General features: G+C 41.5%; 1 protein-coding gene across 4 annotated transcripts in view; it reads left to right on the top strand.

Moving 5' to 3' along the window:
- The window catches only part of crppa (CDP-L-ribitol pyrophosphorylase A), a 262,350-nt gene that overhangs the window by 59,917 nt on the left and 182,965 nt on the right, over positions 1 to 19,468 (top strand). For all 4 annotated transcript variants that reach the window (XR_009443129.1, XM_048559491.2, XM_048559486.2 and 1 more), the window contains exons 3-4: positions 6,254 to 6,403; positions 16,847 to 16,951. Coding sequence is in view for 3 of the 4 variants with exons in the window: in XM_048559491.2 (XP_048415448.2) it covers positions 6,254 to 6,403; positions 16,847 to 16,951 (255 nt within the window). In the remaining variant the exon portion in view is untranslated. The remainder of the gene's footprint in view (positions 1 to 6,253; positions 6,404 to 16,846; positions 16,952 to 19,468) is intronic.

Raw genomic sequence — 19,468 nt, 5'->3', positions numbered from 1 at the left:
AACTCTGTTCAACCTTGTTGGGGGTGCAAACTTTGCCAACTTCATGGGGGTCAACATAATAAGATGGAATGCGGCTATCACTTCTTGACCTGTCTGCAGTCTTTGGCATGGTTTACCACACAATCCTTCCCCCACGCCTTTCTAAGAGATCCTAGTCAGCGAGCTATCTTTGATTGCCTTTCTTCCCACTCATATGTTGTTACCTCTGGTTTCCCCTAAGGATCTGTCCTTGCCCCACCCCTTCTATTTTTTTACGTACACATTTCCCCTTAGTGACATCATCTGAAAACAAAGTGTTAGTGTCTACATGTACCCAGATGAGACCTTACATTCAGTCATTAGCATGTGGTTCAACACATCATTGTGTCTGTATTGTTGGACTGCTTGTTTGACATCCAGTACTGCATAAGCAGAAAATTCCTCCAACTAAATCTTGGGAAGACTAAAACCATTGTCCATAGTCCTTCACAAACTCTTTTCCCTTGTTGCCAATTCAATCACTCTGTAAGGCAATGGTTTGTGACCTGAAAAGCTGTTGTTGGTGTCATTTTTGATCTTGAGATGACTTTCTGATCTCACATTCATACCATTGACAGAGATTGCCTCTTTCCAATTCTGTCCCATCACCTGCTTCCAATTCTGGGTCAACTCAAACAGCATGCAGATTTCAAGCACAGTAAGCGGATATGAGTTTGTTCAGTTTGGAATTTTTAAGTGGTTATATTTTCAAGTGCTGAATCATTAACTTTTGCTATAATCCCTGCTGATGTTACGATGTGACAAGTCAGATTTCAGACTGAAATCTGGCTTGACAAATCACATCTTATTTTGGTTTGTTTTAAATGAGGTGATTCCTCACTGAAATATATCTGTAAGTAGAACGAAGGAAAGACTTAGACTGCAGGATGACATCGAAGGGCTGGTCAGATGTGCTCTACAGCAGCAAATGGAAATTAATCTTGAAAGATGTGCGCTGGTGCATTTTTGGGAGAACTAACAATCTAAGAAAGTACATTATGAATGTAAGGCCCTAAGAACTACAAAGGTTCGGAGGGACCTCAGTGCGATGTTCATTGGAAGGCAGGAGCATACGTATGTAATGTGGTTAATAAGTCATATGCAATATTGGCCTTTATTAGTCAAAGCATTGAATATAAGATCAGGGAGGTTACACTGGAGCTAACTTTAGTTAGGCCAGAGCTGCAAGCGTACTATGTGCAGTTCTGGTCCCCATACTAAAGGAAAGATGAAGCTGTATTATAGAGGGCGTAGACAAGATCCATCAGGGGATTGTTTGTTTCGGGTCCGGTGTGCCTTCTTCAATACCTTACCACCATGACTGTATCACAAGCTTGATTGTCTGACATCAAGTGCTCCTGAAATATTAACTCTGCTTTCTCTCCACAGATGTTGCCAGGCCTGCTGAGCTTTTCCAGCCATTTCTGTTTTTGCACCTGATATTCAGCATCTGTAGTTCTTTCAGGTTTTTTTCACTAGGTTGTTGCCTGGGCTGGAGTGATTCAGCTGTGAGAAGAGGCCAGCCTGGCTGTGGTTGTTTTCCTTAAAGCAGAGAAGGCTGAAGGGTGGGCAATGATGGTAAGGGGACTGACCGAGGTGTACAAAGTTCTGAGCGACATAGACAGGATAGATAGAGAATCACATTTTCCCATAGTAGAGTGGTCAATAATAGGGAATACAGTTTTAAGATAAGGAGCGTATAATTTAGAGGGTATTTGAGGAAAATTCCTTTCACCTAGAGGGATGTGAATATCTGGATCTCATTGCCGAAAAAGATGGTAGAGGTAGGAACCCTCAGAACATGTAAGAAGTATTTAGATGGCCACTTGAAATGCCATAACAAAGCAGGCTATGGGTTAAGTACTGGAAAATGGGATTAGATTAGCTGGATAATAAAGTATGGAGCTGGATGAACACAGCAGGCCAAGCAGCATCTCTTGAGCACAAAAGCTGACGTTTCGGGCCTAGACCCTTCATCAGAGAGGGGGATGGAGAGAGGGTTCTGGAATAAATAGGGAGAGAAGGGGAGGCGGACCGAAGGTGGAGCGAAAAGAAGATAGGTGGAGAGGAGAGTATAGGTGGGGAAGTAGGGAGGGGATAGGTCAGTCCAGGGAAGACGGACAGGTCGACGAGGTGGGATGAGGTTAGTAGGTAGGAAATGGAGGTGCGGCTTGGGGTGGGAGGAAGGGATGGGTGAGAGGAAGAAAGGTTAGGGAGGCAGAGACAGGCTGGGCTGGTTGTGTGATGCAGTGGGGGGAGGAGATGAACTGGGCTGGTTGTGGGATGCGGTGGGGGAAGGGGAGATTTTGAAGCTGGTGAAATCTCCCCTTCCCCCACCACATCCCCAACCAGCCCAGCTCATTCCCTCCCCCCACTGCATCCCAAAACCAGCCCAGCCTGTCTCTGACTCCCTGACCTGTTCTTCCCCTCACTCATCCCTTCCTCCCATCTCAAGCCGCACCTCCATTTCCTACCTAATAACCTCACCCCACCTCCTTGACCTGTCTGTCTTCCCTGGACTGACCTATCCCCTCCCTACCTCCCCACTCATACTCTCCTCTCCACCTATCTTCTTTTCTCTCCATCTTTGGTCCGCCTCCCCCTCTCTCCCTATTTATTCCAGAACCCTCTCCCGATCCCCCTCTCTGATGAAACGTCTAGGCCCGAAATGTCAGCTTTTGTGCTCCTGAGATGCTGCTTGGCCTGCTGCGTTCATCCAGCTCCACACTTTGTTATCTTGGATTCTCCAGCATCTGCAGTTCCCATTATCTTAGATTAGCTGGATGTTTGATAACTGGTGTGGATATGATGGGCCAAAGGACCTCTTGCTGTGCTGTAATGACTCTATGGCTCTAAATTATTATGACTCTAAATTATTCTGAACTAAAAACAAGCTAGTGGTCTTCAATGTTTACTCTGCCTCCCTAGGGATTCCCTGCTTTCTGACACAAACTGAATTAAATATAGAGTCTTTTCTAGGAAGTGGTTCTCCAGACCGGTTAAAGGAATAAGTTATCTCACAAGCAATATTAGTGCACTTTCCAGGACAGGAATGTTTGTTCGAAGTTTGCAGGTGAGAAAGTCTAATTTGTCATTGTTGAAAGTATTCATGTAAAAAGACCCCACAGGACAGAAACTGGTGAAAATCAGTTAAGTTGAACATTATGATTTGATGTAGCAATTTAAATTCTCTGGATTTGAATCATTCTAAAGTGATGCTATTGGGGAATAGGCTGAAACTTTATTTTGCTATGTGTTTTAAAATTTTCTGTGTTTCGAGACAGCTGTTTTTTGTTTTGATTTTATGTGATAAAATTCTACACTTATTAAAGAAACTCTGCATCCTTGCATGACTATAATTCAGTGAATGACTATGACAATAACTAAAATTAAAAAAAAAATCACCTGATCTATCAGGACAGATTTAATTCTGGGGTCTGACTTGTCTGGTGGTACCACCAGCTGAGATCAGAAGGTAATTTCCCCTGTGGAGTGTTATGAGATGTGTTAACACCACCTTAAAAGCACAATATTAGGACAGGTTATTGTTTTTGTCCAATGCCAGTTTGAAAGTATTGTTTGTTTTGTTTCTCTTTCTGGCAGTTCATTCCAAATCATAATCACTCATTTCCTTGTTTTGTCCCTGGTTATTTGAACAATTATCTCATATCTGTATCTCTGGTTACCAACCATGGTGCCACTGGAAAAAGGTCTTAAAATTTTGAACATTTCTATTTAATCTTCCTTTAACACCTGTGCTTTATAAAGTATGACTCTAGCTTCACCATGCGGCTAATGCCTTTTACCTGTGGAACTACCTCGATGCACTCCCTTTAAGCTTTCACATTCTTATTGAAGTGTGGCGCCAGGATTGCAAACAATATGCTTATAGGGGCATAACCATTTTAAAAAAAGTTTAGCATGTTTTCTTTGGGCTTGGACTCAATTCCTGTATTTGTAAAGCTATGGGCCCAAGATGCCTTTCACAAGATTAGTATGTGTATATACACCTTCAGAGGTTTTGTATCATTTCATTCATATTGACCTGAGAGAATTTTTTTGAAAATGTATCACTTCTCAATAACTTGAGTAAATTTCATCTGTGGCGTGTTTGCCCTTGAAGTCAGCTAATGTCCCCTTGAAGTTAGATATGATCCTTATTTTTGTTTTCTCATAGAATCATAGAATGATTACAGGTTACAGCAATAGAGGAGGCCGTTCTAGCTATTTGCAAGAGCAATTTAGCTAATTCCATTGCCGGTCCATTCCCAAATCCATGACTTTTTCTTTCCTCTCAGGCTTTTCTCTAGGTTTCCACTGAAAGTTACATTTGAATCGATGTCCATAAAACTGCAGGCAATGCATTCCTGATTCTTAACACTCATTACATGAAACCTTATGTCATCTCCATAATCGTTTAAATTTATGTTCTCTAGCTGTTGTACTTTTGCCCAGTGCAAAGAGACTACTCAAGATTTTGTATTCCTCCATGATATCTTTGATCACCCTTCTCTCCTGAAAGGAGAATAGCCTCAGCTTCTCTAACTTGTTCATCTAGCTGTCGTCCTAATTGCAGGAGGCATCCATGTAAATATTTTCTGCACTCTGTCTAAAGCCATCACATTCCTTCTTGAAGTGTAGTGTGCAGAGTCAGACATATTACTTGAGTCGAAGCCAAAATAGGTTTTATACAGGTTTGTGATGATATCCTTGCTTTTGTACTCAGTGCTGCTGTTTTTAAGCTCTGTCTGACCTTTCTCCAAACCAAAGACTTTTAAAACCTATGCTTGGTGTTGACCAGCCATCCCTCCCAGTTTTACTTCACTTTTGCACCTACAATCTGCGATCTAGAACAATGCAGCACAAGTCACAAATATACATCAAAAAGCAGTGGTTCCAATACAGACTCCTGGAGCATTATGAACCCTTCCCTTAAGCCTGAGAAGCAATCCCTCATCACTGTTCTCTGCTTTCTGTTCCAGATCCACTTTTGTATCCACCCAGTCGTTGCCCCTTTAATGCCTTGGGCTTCAATTTTCATAATTAGCTGCTATGTACAAGACAAAATCACCCACCCTAACACTCAGCAAATATCCTTGTTACCTCATCAAATAACTCAATCGGCCTAATCAAATATGATTTGTCTTTAACAAATCCATGCTGGCTTTCATTTATTAGTTTCTACTTCATGTTTACAGATCACCGAAATTACTGATCCAACTTAATCTTTGTTGGTCACTTTACATTTTGTTCCAGTACTTGGCAGAAACATAGAAAATAGGAGCAGGAGTAGACTATTGAGCCCTTTGAGTCAGTTCCACCATTCAATATGATCATGGATGATTATCCAACTCTGTTCTCTGTTCCTGCCTACTCCCCATACCCTTTGAATCCTTTACATGTAAGAAGTATATCTACATCCTTCTTGAAAACACTCAAAGTCTTGGCCACAAGCACTTTCTGTTGTAGAGACTTAGATGGGCTCACTCCCTGGGTGAAGAAATTTCTCGTTTGTCTTAAATGGCCTACAGACTTACACTGTGACTTCTGGTCCTGATCTTCCCCGTCATTGAAAACATCCTTCCAGCATTAATGTGATAATTGATACAAGTTGTTAAAGGTATTGGGAATGTCACCTGTGGTTAAATGCGACTATGCCACTTCTGCAGAAAAGGTCATTGATTTAAGCACACTTTGAACTCCTCATCCAGAATGACACTTTGGTACAATATTGAGAGAGCCACTGCCCGGTACTGACATTCAGATGATGTGTTAAACCAAAGACCCCTTCTGTTCTCACAGGTGGTTAAAAAAAACTCATGACCAAGGTATTTGAAGTAGAGCAGGAGTGAGCATGCTCAACCAATTGTTGTCTAATGTAAACTGCATTTTTGTTTCAATTATTCTCTTCAATCTTTAATGCTTTCTTGTCAGTTTTAATAACAACAGTGATCAATTTTGAGTAGAAAGCATTGTACTGAACAAAACCCTACTTTTGTTCAACAATTAAAGCATGTTAAGAAATGTATGCATATAAAGTCAGTGCCTGCTGTTTAATTTGAATCCATAACTTCCATAACTAATGTGCATTTTACATCAATTTTTTTATGATGGATGTTTTATTTCAGACAATAAAATTGAGTTTTTGAGTGACTCCAAAGCTCATTACCTGATTCTCCATTCCTTCCAACCATTGGGAAAAATGCACTGTAATGCTGCGTCTCTTTGCTTTTAGGCTGCAGGAGCTATCAGACCACTTGTTTCCACTGTCGTTGCAACCGACCCAGAAAGCTACCTTGATCATTCATTGGAACGTGCCAAATATAGGGCAAGTGAAATGCCTCAAGCCTTCACATTTGATATCATTTACAGAGCTTATCAAAAGGTAAAATTCTTGAGTTCATTTTGTCCTGCAGTGATTCCGATGTTCTATGCGAATATATCATCGAGTGGATGATTATGTTAATGCTGATTAGTGGGTGTATATATTTTTGTTTGCATCTCTTTGGCCTGTTTCTCTAATAAGGGTGCTGAATAATTGCAAGTTATCATTGGCTTACAGTAGTATGATATAAATTCATTGGAAAGGCTTTCCCATAGCTTTGATTCGTTTGTCTCTGCCTTTTTTAGTGTGAAAGTATGTTTTAAAGCTTGTGATGTGTTAGCCAGAATGGGAGGAGACTCATGTGAAGTATCAACACCACCATAAATTCGTTATGCCAAATGCCCTACTTCTGTCTTATGTATTTTATGTAATTCTTTCCATGCAACCTTGACTGAAGGCACTAACTCTTCTGCGCAGAGAGGACTCACTTTTTCCACAGCAGGGAAATGCAATGGAAGACAGCATTAGCAAGATTGCATCTGAAGTGTAGTGGATAGTTCTGGGCCCCTTGTTTAAGGAACGATACACTTGCCATTGAGACAGTGCAGCTGAGGTTCATCAGATCGATTCCTATGATGGTGGCACTGTCCCATGAGGAGAAATCAAGGAGGTTGGGCCTGTGTTGCTTGGAATTTTTAAGAATGAGAGGTGATCTGATCAACACTTAATGCAATTCTTAAAGGGATAAGCAAAAATAGTTGTAGAAAGGGTGTCTGCCTTGACTGTTGGGTCAAGAACCAGTGGTCACAATCTCAGAATAAAAGCCACGCCGTGTAGCACTGAGATCAGGAGGAAGTTCTTCAGTCAGAGAGTGTGAAATCTTTGGAATTCGGTGTGTTGCAGGACTGTGGAAAATCAGTCATGAAGTAAGTTCAAGGCAGAGCTTGATAGATTTCTAATCACTAATGACATCAATGTACGATGCAGGAGTATGGCATTGAAATGGATGATCAGTATTGATCTAGGATGGAGGAGGCTCAAGACACAAAGACTACACCTTCTCTTACACACCTTCCTACAAGAATGCGATCCCCATTCCCAATTCCTCTGCCTCCACCACATCTGCTCCCAAGTTGAGGCGTTCCACTCCTGGACATCCCAGATGTGCTCATTTTTCAGAGACCGCAACTACCCCTCCAAGTGGTCGAAAATGCCCTCAACCGTATCCCTCACACTTCCTGCATATCATCCTTTTTACCCCCTCCTCACAATAACAACACAGACAGAATTCCCCTCGTCCTCATGTATCACCCCACCAACCTCCGGATTCAAAGTATCATTCTCTGCCACTTCCGCCACCTGCAATCTGGCCCCACTACCAAGGATATATTTCCCTCCCCACCCTCATCTGGCTTCTGGAGCGACTGCTCTGTCTGCGATTCCCTCGTCCGCTCCACACTCCCCACTAGTCCCACCACCCCTGGCACCTTGCCCTGCAACCGCAGGATGTGCTACACCTGCCCCTACACCTCTCCCCTCACGCCCCATCCCAGGCCCCAAGAAGACCTTCCATGTTAAACAGATGTTCACCTGCACATCCGGTAATGTGGCCTATCGTGTCCGCTGTTCCCGATGTGGCCTCCTGTACATCGGGGAGACCAAGCGGAGGCTCAGAGACTGCTTTGTGGAGCATCTACGCTTGGTCCACGACAAACAACACCTCCCAGTTGTGAACCACTTCAACTCCCCTTCCCACTCCCTGGATGACAAGTCCATCCTGGGCCTCCTCCAGTGTCAAAATAATGCCACCTGAAAACTGGAGGAACAGCATTTCATATTCCGCTTTGGAACCCAACAGCCCAATGGTCTCAATGTGGACTTCAAAAGCTCCCACCCCGACCTCATCCCAAAACCAGCCCCCCCTTGCTCCGCCTCCTTGACCTGCCCGTCTTTTCGCCCACCTATCTGCACCTCCCTCCTCACTGACCAACCCCCATCCCCACTTCCTACCTACACTCACTCCTACTAGCTTCAACCCTGCCTCCTTGACCTGTCTGTCTTTCCTCCCACATAACCGCTCCTGCCTCCTCGCTGACCAGCTCCCATTCCAACTCCCTACCTAAACACACCTTTACTAGCTTCATCCCCGCCTCCTTGATCTGTCCATCTTCTCTCCACCTATCTGATTCACTATTCACCTTCTATTACTGCCTCCTCCTTTCTCTATTTCAGAGCCCCCTTCCCCTCCCCGTTTCTGAAGAAGGGCCCAGACCCGAAACGTCCGCTTTCCTGCTCCTCTGATGCTGCCTGACCTGCTGTGCTCATCCAGCTTCACACCTTGTTATCTCAGACTCCAGCGTCGGTATTTCCTACCAAATTTCAAGGACTTGAATGTTCTACTTATGCTACAACATTCCAAATAGAAGGAGAAGGAGCGATACTCAAAAAGGGACAAAGCTTTTTGAAGACTGCTATCATAGTCTCATATCAAGCAGTCCTGGAGATTTCGAATACCCAAGCCTTCTGCCTCCTTTAATTTCAATAGATTACAATTCTCACAATTCCTTTGGTTTCTCATGGACATGATCACATTGCAGTCAGTCACAGAGCGATGGAAAACCCTTTGAACATAGAGACATAAGAACATGAGAAATAGGAGCAGGAGTAGGCCATCTGGTCCTTGAAGCCCTCTCTGCCATTCAATAAGATCATGGCTGATCTTTTCATGGACTCAGTTCCACTTACCCACCCTCACCATGACCCTTAATCCCTTTACTGTTCAAAAAATTATCTATCTGAGCTTTAAAAACATGCAAAAATGAAGCCTCAACTATTTCACTGGGCAGGGAATTCTAAAGATTCGCAACCCTTTGGGTGAAGAAGTTTTTCCTTAATTCTGTCTGAAATCTGCTCTCCCTAATTTTGAGGCTGGGCCCTCTCATTCTAGTTTCACCCACCAGTGGAAACATCCTTACTGCTTCTATTTTATCTATTCCCTTCATAGTTTTATATGTTTCTATAGATGCCCCCTTCATTCTTCTAAATTCTAAGAATATAATCCAAGTTTACTCAGTCTCTCCTCATAAGCCAACCCTCTTGACTCCAGGATCAACCTGGTGAATCTCCCCTGCATCCCCTCCAGTGCCGGTACATTCTTCCTTAAGCAAGGAGATGAAAACTGCACACAGTACTCCAGGTGTGGCCTCACCAGACCTTATACAGCTGCAGTAAAACCTCCCTGCTTTTGAACTCAATCCATCTAGCAATGAAGGACAAAATGCCATTTGCCTTCTTAATTACCTGTTGCACCTACAAATCAACCTTCTGCAATTCATGCACAAGAACACCCAGGTCCCTCTGCACAGCAGCAGACTGCAAATTTTTACTGCTCAAATAATCGTCCTTTTTTCCGTTATTCCTACCAAAATGGGTGACTTCAGATTTATCAGCATTGCACTCCATCTACCAGACCTTTGCCCACTCACTTAAACTATACATATCCCTCTGCAAACTTTCAGAGTCCTCTGCACACTTTGCTGTCCCACACAGGGAGCAAGTACCTTGTAGCTGTTGGACGAGGTCAAGAGCTGAGGCTTCTTTGTCCCTGAATTCGGGATGACCTGACCTGCCTCACTTGCAGTCACACCCTGCTGACATTCTCCCGCGTAAGGATGCCAGTCAGTAAGATCACTTTGATACTATTGGCGCTGACATTTTCCCGAGTGAGGATGCCAGTCAGTAAGATCATTTTGATACTATTGGCAATACATGCATTTGTTGCTGGGTTGAGAAACCCAAAACGTAAGCCTTTTACAGAGAGCCTTCTCCATTACCTTTATTTGAGCCTGAAACAATACATGGCAAAATCATCCACCACTTTAAATTCAAAAGTTGAGCATTACAATGCCATAAGGTTTTCATCACCTCAAGCCTTCCATTCAGAAATGGAGCAATTTGAAAGACTAACTAGATTATGATGATAAAAATAACCTTTTTTTTTTGAAAAAATGCATTTTGAGATGTGAAAATTAATTTTATTTTAAAAATAGTCTGTTAATTTAATCTTCTAAAGTTACATGGCTGAATATTCTAAAACTGCACGGTGCTGGGAAAGTATAAAACATTGGTTTTAATATCTAAGTAACACTTAATTTTACTGCATTCCAATCCTCCAGGCAATTTAACGATAGATTTACATGAAGGCATATTGTATAAGGTATTATTCAATAGTTATGGTCAGTCTGCAGCAGCTTCATATCAGATGTGAATTGAGGAGAATTGTGAATTGGGCTATCATGTATGTACTCTTCTGAGACCAAATAGAGGTGAAGCAATTGCTTTATTTTTTGTCTGCCTGTGAATTCTGTAGATGAGGAAGGCACTTTTTTGTTTGGCAAGATGGAGAGCGTCAGATCAGATTTTGAGATTAGATAAATAATATGCCTTTTATTGTAAAGCTTATGGCTCTATTACTTAAAGTAACTAAAACCTTTAGAGACTGTAAAACATAACTGTCATTTTCTTGAATGATGGTTGTGATGTGTAGTAATGACTTAAAGAAAAGTCTGTGGGTGTGGAAGAAACACAAAAAGAACTATTGGAAACGTATCTGCCTTTTAACAAGAGAGAGTATGTAATTTGTAGATCTAATTTCGGGTAGAAATCTAGCTGCTGTGATTAATCATTAATCATATATCCATTTTCTTTTTCTTGCCATAAAGAACAATGTTGATTTTGAATGATTTAACTGTTCACACTTTGCTCCAGGAGATATGTAGTTTCTTCCCCTAAAATACAATCTTTAGCACAAGAACAACGAGCCCTGTTCTCAGAACCCCTCAGGGTTGAGAGGGCTGGATAACTGGCCCATTTTCCTTTCCTCTCCTTCCCTGTCCAGCTTGGTAAAGCATATTAATGGCTGGTAACCAAGAAATCACATAGATTCACAAGTAATTCCTTCAGTTATCATGGTCAATCTTATTCCAATGATCAGTAGCATAGAGCTTTCAGCAGAAAATAAGTAGGAAGGTAATGATCAGAATCCACATGAAACTCAATGACATGAACTGAAGTATGTGATTGATATTTGGAAGTGAGGACAGTTCCATAGCATGACAGAAGATATTTGAGTGAAAGCATAACTCACACTGATTTGAAGTCGGAATCGTGAATGTCTACACTTTTTAACATTACTTTACAATATCTTCTGTCTGTTTTCTGAATAAAGGCAGTCAGTTTGACAAGAGTGCCTGTAATGCAAGCCCACAGCTGGAGGAGAACATTTAGTTTAGGTGTGGGATGGGGGAGATCATGCAGTGAGTTTTCCTGAGCACTGATTTGAATTTATCTTGTGCAGTTTGATCGCAAGGTGTAGAGCTTATTTACTTACCTCACAATCCATCAGCATCATTCAAAGTTGTTGGAGAGTTTTTCTTTTCATTTCACAGTTTCTTTGGCATCAATTTTTCACAGTTATTTCGGGAATATCAGGTGGAAGAACTTGAAAATTCTTATTGAGGAAAACTTACTTGAGTGTTTTTCTCAACAGAGAGGCTGACTGTGAGAGGAGGAAAAGTAGTAAGGCTTCGAGTTCAATAAAATTTGGAGGGAGGCTGGAATTTTCAGTCCTTGGGTTGGAAGACAGGGAAGCTCATAAACCGAGAGGGGCGAATTGTGGGATGAAAATTTCAATGTCTCCACACTAGTCGTGGACCTTTCCGTCAAGTGGGAATGACAGTAGTGTAGCTGTCCATCGATTAGAGGTGGACAGTCAATTAATTCAATGTACAATCACTTAATGGCTGTTTAAACTGCACCAAATGTTTACAAATGTCAGTAAGTGCAGTGCTGTTGTGGTGTAGTGGTAGTGTCCTACCTCCAAACTAGGAGGTCCGGGCTCTAGTCCCACCTGTTCCAGAATATGTAACAATATGTCTGTATAGATTGATTAGAAAATAGGTTAAACAAAAAGCAGGCTTACTTTGGTTTGCATTGACCATAGTGGGCCGTCCATCTAAGTGTTGAATTGGTTACACAGGGCGGCATAGTGACAGGTTGATTTGCTTTGATTCTACCTCAGCCTGTGTGTTGTTTGCATGTTCATCCCGTCTCTGCGTGGGTTTCCTCCGGGTGTTCAGTTTCCAGCCACAGTCCAAAGATCGCAAGGTGTAGAGCTGGATGAACACAGCAGGCCAAGCAGCATCAGAGGAGCAGGAAAGCTGACGTTTCGGGCCTAGACCCATCATCAAAAATTGGATTCAGAACTCACAGTCCAAAGATAAGTAGGCTAGCTGGATTGTCCAAGCTAAATTGCCCGTAGCGCCTGGGGATGTGCTGGCTAGCTGGGTTAGCCCTGGGAAATGCAGGGTTACGGGGTAGGATAGGGGTCTGTGTCAGGGTGGGATGCTGTTCATAGGATCGGCATGGGCTTGATGGGCTGAATGGCCTGCTTCCATACTGTAGGAATGCTATGAAGGTGATAATGCTGGTTGTGGTTCGTAGTTTAAAAAAAAACACGAAAACAAAACAGTCATGGTGATTTCGGTGGTGGGTAGGTCGCTCAGTTGTGTGAAAACACTTCTGGATAGATCATAAAATAAGATAAAGCTGATCCTCGCCCCTCTCCCACCTTATCTTGCATGGTTTGCATTGTCCATAATGGATTTTGCATTTAAACTTCTAATTGGCCCCAAGCTGGTGGTGGTTAACAGTTAAAAACAAAAAAAAACACTCTGATTTGGTGGTGTGAAAACTGTTCGGTTATATGTGATAACACTTTTGGATAGCCAAAAGAATAAAGCAGACCTACAGGAAGGGGGCTCGGAGTGTCCATCAATGCCCTCAATGCCTTCAGGCAGAGATGGGCACTCCAGGGATGCAGTGTTTTATTTCCCGCTGCAACTCCATTTTGATTTAGCTTCTTCCCTCTCCGCTTACCTCCCTTTCACTTATGATGGTTTGCACTTGCCCAGAATGGGCTTTGCTTATGAATATTTAATTGGCTCCACAGGTGATTCCTGGTGGTGTTCAACAGTTAGAAAAGGGGGAAAAAAAAGCAAAAAAAAATCTGGTAATTTTGGTGATGTGAAAGTCACTCAGTTGTGTGTGATAGATTAGATGATTAGATTCCCTACAGAGTGGAAACAGGCCCTTTGGCCCAACAAGTCCACACTGCCCACACTGCATCCCACCCAGACCCATACCCCTATAACCCCACGCACTCCTGAACACTACGGGCAATTTAGCATGGCCACTCCACCTAGCCTGCACATCTTTGGACTGTGGGAGGAAACCAGAGGACTCGGGGAGAATGTGCAAATTCCACACAGACAGCCGCCCAAGGCTAGAATCGAACCCAGGTTCCTGGCGCTGTGAGGCTGCAGTGCTAACCACTGAGCCACCGTGCTGCCCCATGGTGCTCTTCTGTGTCTAAAGAAAAATGATGTGGAGAAAAATAAAGCTGACCCATGTGCTTGGCTTCTTGGCCAGTGGTCTGTTTCTCAGTTTGGTATGTTGCATATCAGTATTACAGAAGAAGTGTTCTTGTGGCACAGTAGTAGTGTCCTTACCTCTGAGCCAGGAGGTCTAGATTGATTAAAAACTAATAAAGCAGACCCCACACTTGGCTACATGGCTGTTTTACTGGTGCTGGTTAATAGTTAAAAAAAACACCATGGTGATTTGGTTGTGGGGAAAAAATGAATCAGTTAACCTACAAATAGTGGCTGTATTTTAGTGTTTGCCAATAAACAATGTTCCTTTCTAGTTTGGCACCCTGTGTTATACAGAGGGTGTCTCTGAAACATTTTCTCACAGTAACCACTTGCATTTATAAAACTTAGAGGAGAGAGCTAGTTCTGGAAGCCTGGTATAAGTCATAAAGGTGATGTGGTCCACCCAACTTTGCTGATTGACTGCAACTAGTGCCTTGAAGCTATGGATATCTGCCTGACAGGGCACTGACAATGGAGCATCTGTCTTGCCAATGAATTTGCAAGACTTGACAGAAGGATTGCTGGTGGTATTTCTCGAGAGATTTGAGGTGTCTGCTATATATTGTCCATGTCTCTGATGCATAACTATTAGAAAACTCCGAGCTAAGCTGAAAGACTAATCTCAATACATGGGTAATGGTTTAAAGCCCCTGAGTGTGAGTACATACAAGTGACACCTGTTTTCTGCAGCTCAATGATAGAGGTTAGTGTAGCCTTGGTCCTGGACTGGAGATGACAAAGTTTGAACAGTTTGAACCAAAACTCCTGTAAAGAAGCTCTACTCCAGCATGGAGCTGCAAGGATATGAGGAGATATTGCGGTGAGGAAAATGGAGAAATGTGTTGAACCATGACAAACTCTTCGTGACTCTAGTTTGTACAAGTATTGTATTGTGGTAGATCCATGGGTTAGTATCAAGGCTCATATGTCATTGCGCAGCTGTGGAGAATTTCTGAGGTTAGCCAAGTTTGAGCAGGATGCTCCATAATTCTCACATGTTGACCAAGCCAGAGGCTGTTGTAAGGCCAAAGGAGGCCATGTAAAAGGTGGCTCCTGCTTTCTTCCAGATGTTAGAGATAGGAGTTGGGATTAAGTAATGATCAGACCAGCAGTTGTCAGCCCCTGTAATGGTATGGGTGATTTTGACATCCCTGAGGTCACTTGTTCGGATGATGAGTAAGTGCCATTGTCCAGAGTGAGGATGTTGGCATGAGAACTTGTATTTATCTCACTGATGAAATAGGATGTTTGTTAAGAGCAGGCTGTGCTCCAGGCATGTCACCAGGAGGAGGACCCCTTTATTGTTAGCCTTCTTCCCTTTGTTTTCCATGCCAATCAGAACTTTCCAGAGGTGTGCATCCCTTCTCACTGTGGGATTGAAATCACTGGGGAGAATCAGTGTTTGTTCCTTTTAGCCCCTGGACAACAATTGATCAAACCTGGAGTAGAATTCATCTTTGGTCTCATCCACTGTTTAAAGGGCTGGGATGTACACACTGATAACTGTGGTGAACTGCATTTGGGTTAGAGAGATTTTAAAGATCATGAGGTGTTCATTTATTCCACAGGGGTTTACTGAGAAGATTAACTAGTTGTGCTTATAATGGGGTCTGTTTTCTTTCTCACATTTATGTTTCCAGAATTAGATGTATTTGTCTCCTTACACTTTAAATTGACATTCTCTTTCCCACCATCTCCGACTCAGGGCAGCAATGTTAGTAATTTAACACTGGAGTTCCTGGGTTATAATAATGGTGCAATATTCAAATTTGTCACTGCAGGGATTATCCTTGAAGATCCTGATGTTTCAAGTCCCAAACTTCATTTTGAGGGGATGAAAGATCCTTGTGCCAAGATTCTTTTATCCTGGGTGGCTGTCGCACACTGACTACCCACATACCCCTGGTACAGCAAGGTTTTTGTTGAATGGCAGGGACGCAGTGAATGGTTAGAGAACAGGCTCCACTACATTGGATGGGGACTAACATGCACAATTCATTGCCCTTAATTCTACCCTTCTCCCATCCTAAGAGCCCACCACCCTGATGCTTATGCATCAATACTATAGCAAGTGTAGTGTGAATGTAAATTACCACTTATCAGCAGAAGCCTGGATGTTGTATAGGTCTTACTGCGTATTGGCAAGGGTGGTTTCAGTATTTGAGGAGTGTCGCGTGGTACTGAGCACTGTAGTTAGTGGCGAACATTCGCACATCTGATCTTTTTGATGGAGAGAAGGCTATTCTTCCAGCAGCTAAAGAAGTTTGGGCCTGGGGCACTACCTTGAGGAACTTTTGTGGCAATATATCATTCTAAGATATTGGATATGTATTGACTGGGAAGAGACAAGAGAGATACAGACACAGTGAGGTAGAAACTTACCTTGTGAAGTGATGTAATTGGCCAACTAGTTAAATGTTTGTTTCAATATTCAGTTCGATTAATTTCATGTCCCTTCGGTTTCCTACTTCCTGCATACTGTGTTGCTAAGTATCCTTGGCTTTGAAAATATTTTACAATAATTCAGTACAACACAGAATTATCAGTATTTCTTTTTTCTTCGTTGCTAAGATTTATTACTCAAGCTTGATTTTGATTTCTGGTGGAACTGTGAATTCACACCATGCAGAATTTTGGACTTCAGAAGACCCATTATATCTCATTTAATAAAGATTTGAATTTTACTTATGCCATTCCTTTTAATCAGTTACTTTCATATTGTCCTCTCTATGATACAAAAAAACTATTTTGTGATAAAATATTCCAACTTACAGTGCGCAATAGGATTTCAAAAGTTCGTGAATAATTTATAATAATTTCTGTCTGTGTTTCTGACACAGCCAGCAGATTATAAATGTTTATTTTCATGTAGAAGATAGAAATATGTAAGTTAGAACTTCAATAATGTGTATTACAGTACTTCAAGGCTGTTTAAAAGTATATTTTAATCTGTAACTAATGATTTTAAAGATTGATATGGTATGCTTCATATTTCTGTTTTCTGTGACAGTGTACAGATTATGATTTTGAATATGGGACAGAATGTCTCCATTTATCTCTGAAGTATTGTAGCACCTCGGCAAAGCTCATTGATGGGCCGCCAGATCTCTGGAAGGTAAGAGGGAACAGTTTAAGTTTAACTATTTTGCTTTTTTTTTTACCTATTTTGATCATTAAAGTAGGATTGTTACCTTTACCTAAACTTCCCAAACTTTAAAACCAGAAACTTAATGCAAACAAAAAGTGTTGGAAATACTGAGCAGGTGGAGAGCGTGGAGAGTTAACAATTTGGGTCATGGCCTGAAAAGTTAACTCTAGAAACTTTATATTCAATAACATTTACAAAGGCGTGTTTAAAAGGGCCGACATTAACAATACTAATTCCAGATTCTGTTGTATTGTTTAGAATATGAGGATATTCTCAAGATTTGTTTTAGAACAAAATCCATTTAGATACATAATGGATAGAAAGGGGAATTAAATGAGATATTTTATAAATTATACTATCAAATACAGGAATTAAGAGGCAGTGCAATGTGTGTAGAAAACAGTAGTTGAACCATTGTTGCAACTTGAAGTGTTGGGCATTCCACTACAGAAAGAACATCAAAGCCTTGGAGCTTCCAACATGGATTCACAAGCGTGATGGCAGGGCTGGGAAACTAGTTATGAGGACAAATCTGTGATATGGGACTTCGTCCACTGGAAGACAGAAAGTTAAGGGAAGAATTAATTAAGATTCCGAAAATTATTGTTAGAAAGTATTGATAAATTAATTAATGAGGAACAAATATTTATTATGTTTGGCAAATGTTTATGGTCTGTAAATTAAAGACTATTAAGAAAATAAAAAAAAGGAAAGAGCCATTTGCGCATATTATATTGGCATGGTTGATACGCAGACCCCTACATTTTGTAAGGGAAGAATGCAGAAGCAATTGCATTAGAAGAAAACACAAAACTTTTTAGAAGAAAGCAGCACAGTCAGGTTAGGTTTGTATTGCACTGTTAATGTGCCAGCAGGGTCACAATAAGACAGATGAACTCTATTTTTGACTTCTGTTGTCATATAATTGTATCTGAGCGTTAAAATCCAGAAATATGTGTCATACATTCAAATGTTATTTATCATTTCAAAATGTTGATTGTGCACTTTTTTTTCTTTCTGATAAAACCCTGCCATTAAAACAATAAAGAAAATGTGTTTGGTGCTGCAATTGAACCATTTTCACACATTACGCACACTGAGAATCAGAGTATTGCATATCAATGTTAATCAGATGTCAGTTCAGTTTCTTGGTAGGCAACAATCATAGCCGAGATAAATATTTGGTTCGTGTTAAGGTAAAATAAGAATATGAATGTGGAGAATTTTTTTTATTTAGACATATACTAAATATATGTTGAAATTTTTAAATTTTCATTCTAAAAATGGACTTAAGTAGTAAAAGAAGTATAGTTGCAGCTGGGTCTGTCCTTTTATACCCAATTACACTGCTGCTTACTCCCTTGCTGATGATGCTATGGTTGTATTTGTTGCAGGAACATGCAGTATGGAGGTATCATTCACTCTCGCTGTGGAGAGCATTGTATGGGCACTTTGACAGAACTGAAACATGTTACAGATGAATTGCTTTTGAAAAGGGATTAGAAAAAAGAGGAGTGAGAAAACACATGTACAGGCACATGATGAAAATAAGTTGGACATGAAATACGTTTTGGGGAATAGAACAAAAGGCATAATAGCAGTTTGTACTCCGACTGATTCTCTTTTCCATTTGCTTAAATCATCATGAAAATTGTACTGGGTAATCAAGTGCTTCCAAAGCTGAATTTTAGCACCACAGAATCATTAGTAAGGTGAAGCTTGTTAGATGGCTAAATGGCTTAAATAATATCAGTACTGGAAATAAGAAAAGTCAGACTGTCTCTATGGAGTGTACACATTCTCCCCATGTCTGTGTGGATTTCCTCCAGGTGCTCCAGTTTCCTCCCATAGTCCAAAAATATGAAGGTTAGGTGGATTGGCTACGCTAACTAGTCCATCGTGTCCAGGATTTACAGGCTCGGTGGGTTAGCCATGGAAAATGCAGGGTTACAAGGAGAGTGTTGGGGTTGGGTCTGGGTGGGATGCTGATCCGAGGGGTTGGTATTCCCTCACTGGGACAAATGGCCTGCTTCCCCCTTGCAGGAATTCTATGAAACTTGCTGCCATACCTGCTGAGTTTCTCCAGCATTCTATGTGTTTGCTCAATCTTCCTGTTTCTATACTCATGAGCACCTGTTTCTGGGAGTAATCCTGTGATTACTGCTTTACAGCTCCTACTGTTCCATTTCTTTCAGGATCTCATCTGAAAGGTTAAGGGGGTGATCTGATTGAAGTCTTCAAGATATTGACAGAAAAAGACAGGGTTGACAAAGATAAAGTATTTCCACTCACTGGGGATTTTAGAACTAGGAGACCTATTATGGGAATCAGGGCTGGACCGTTCATGAGAGATGTTAGGAAGTACTTGAACACAAAAAAGGTGGTAGAGCTTTGGAACTAAAGCAATGGACGCTTGATCAGTTGTTAATTCTAAATCTGAGGTACTGCAATTTTTGTTGAGCAAAGGTGTTAAGTGATCTGGAC

Source organism: Stegostoma tigrinum, chromosome 2, assembly GCF_030684315.1.
Source record: "Stegostoma tigrinum isolate sSteTig4 chromosome 2, sSteTig4.hap1, whole genome shotgun sequence".
Classification (NCBI taxonomy): Eukaryota; Metazoa; Chordata; class Chondrichthyes; order Orectolobiformes; family Stegostomatidae; genus Stegostoma; species Stegostoma tigrinum.
This window is presented reverse-complemented; position numbering and strand designations above follow the sequence as displayed.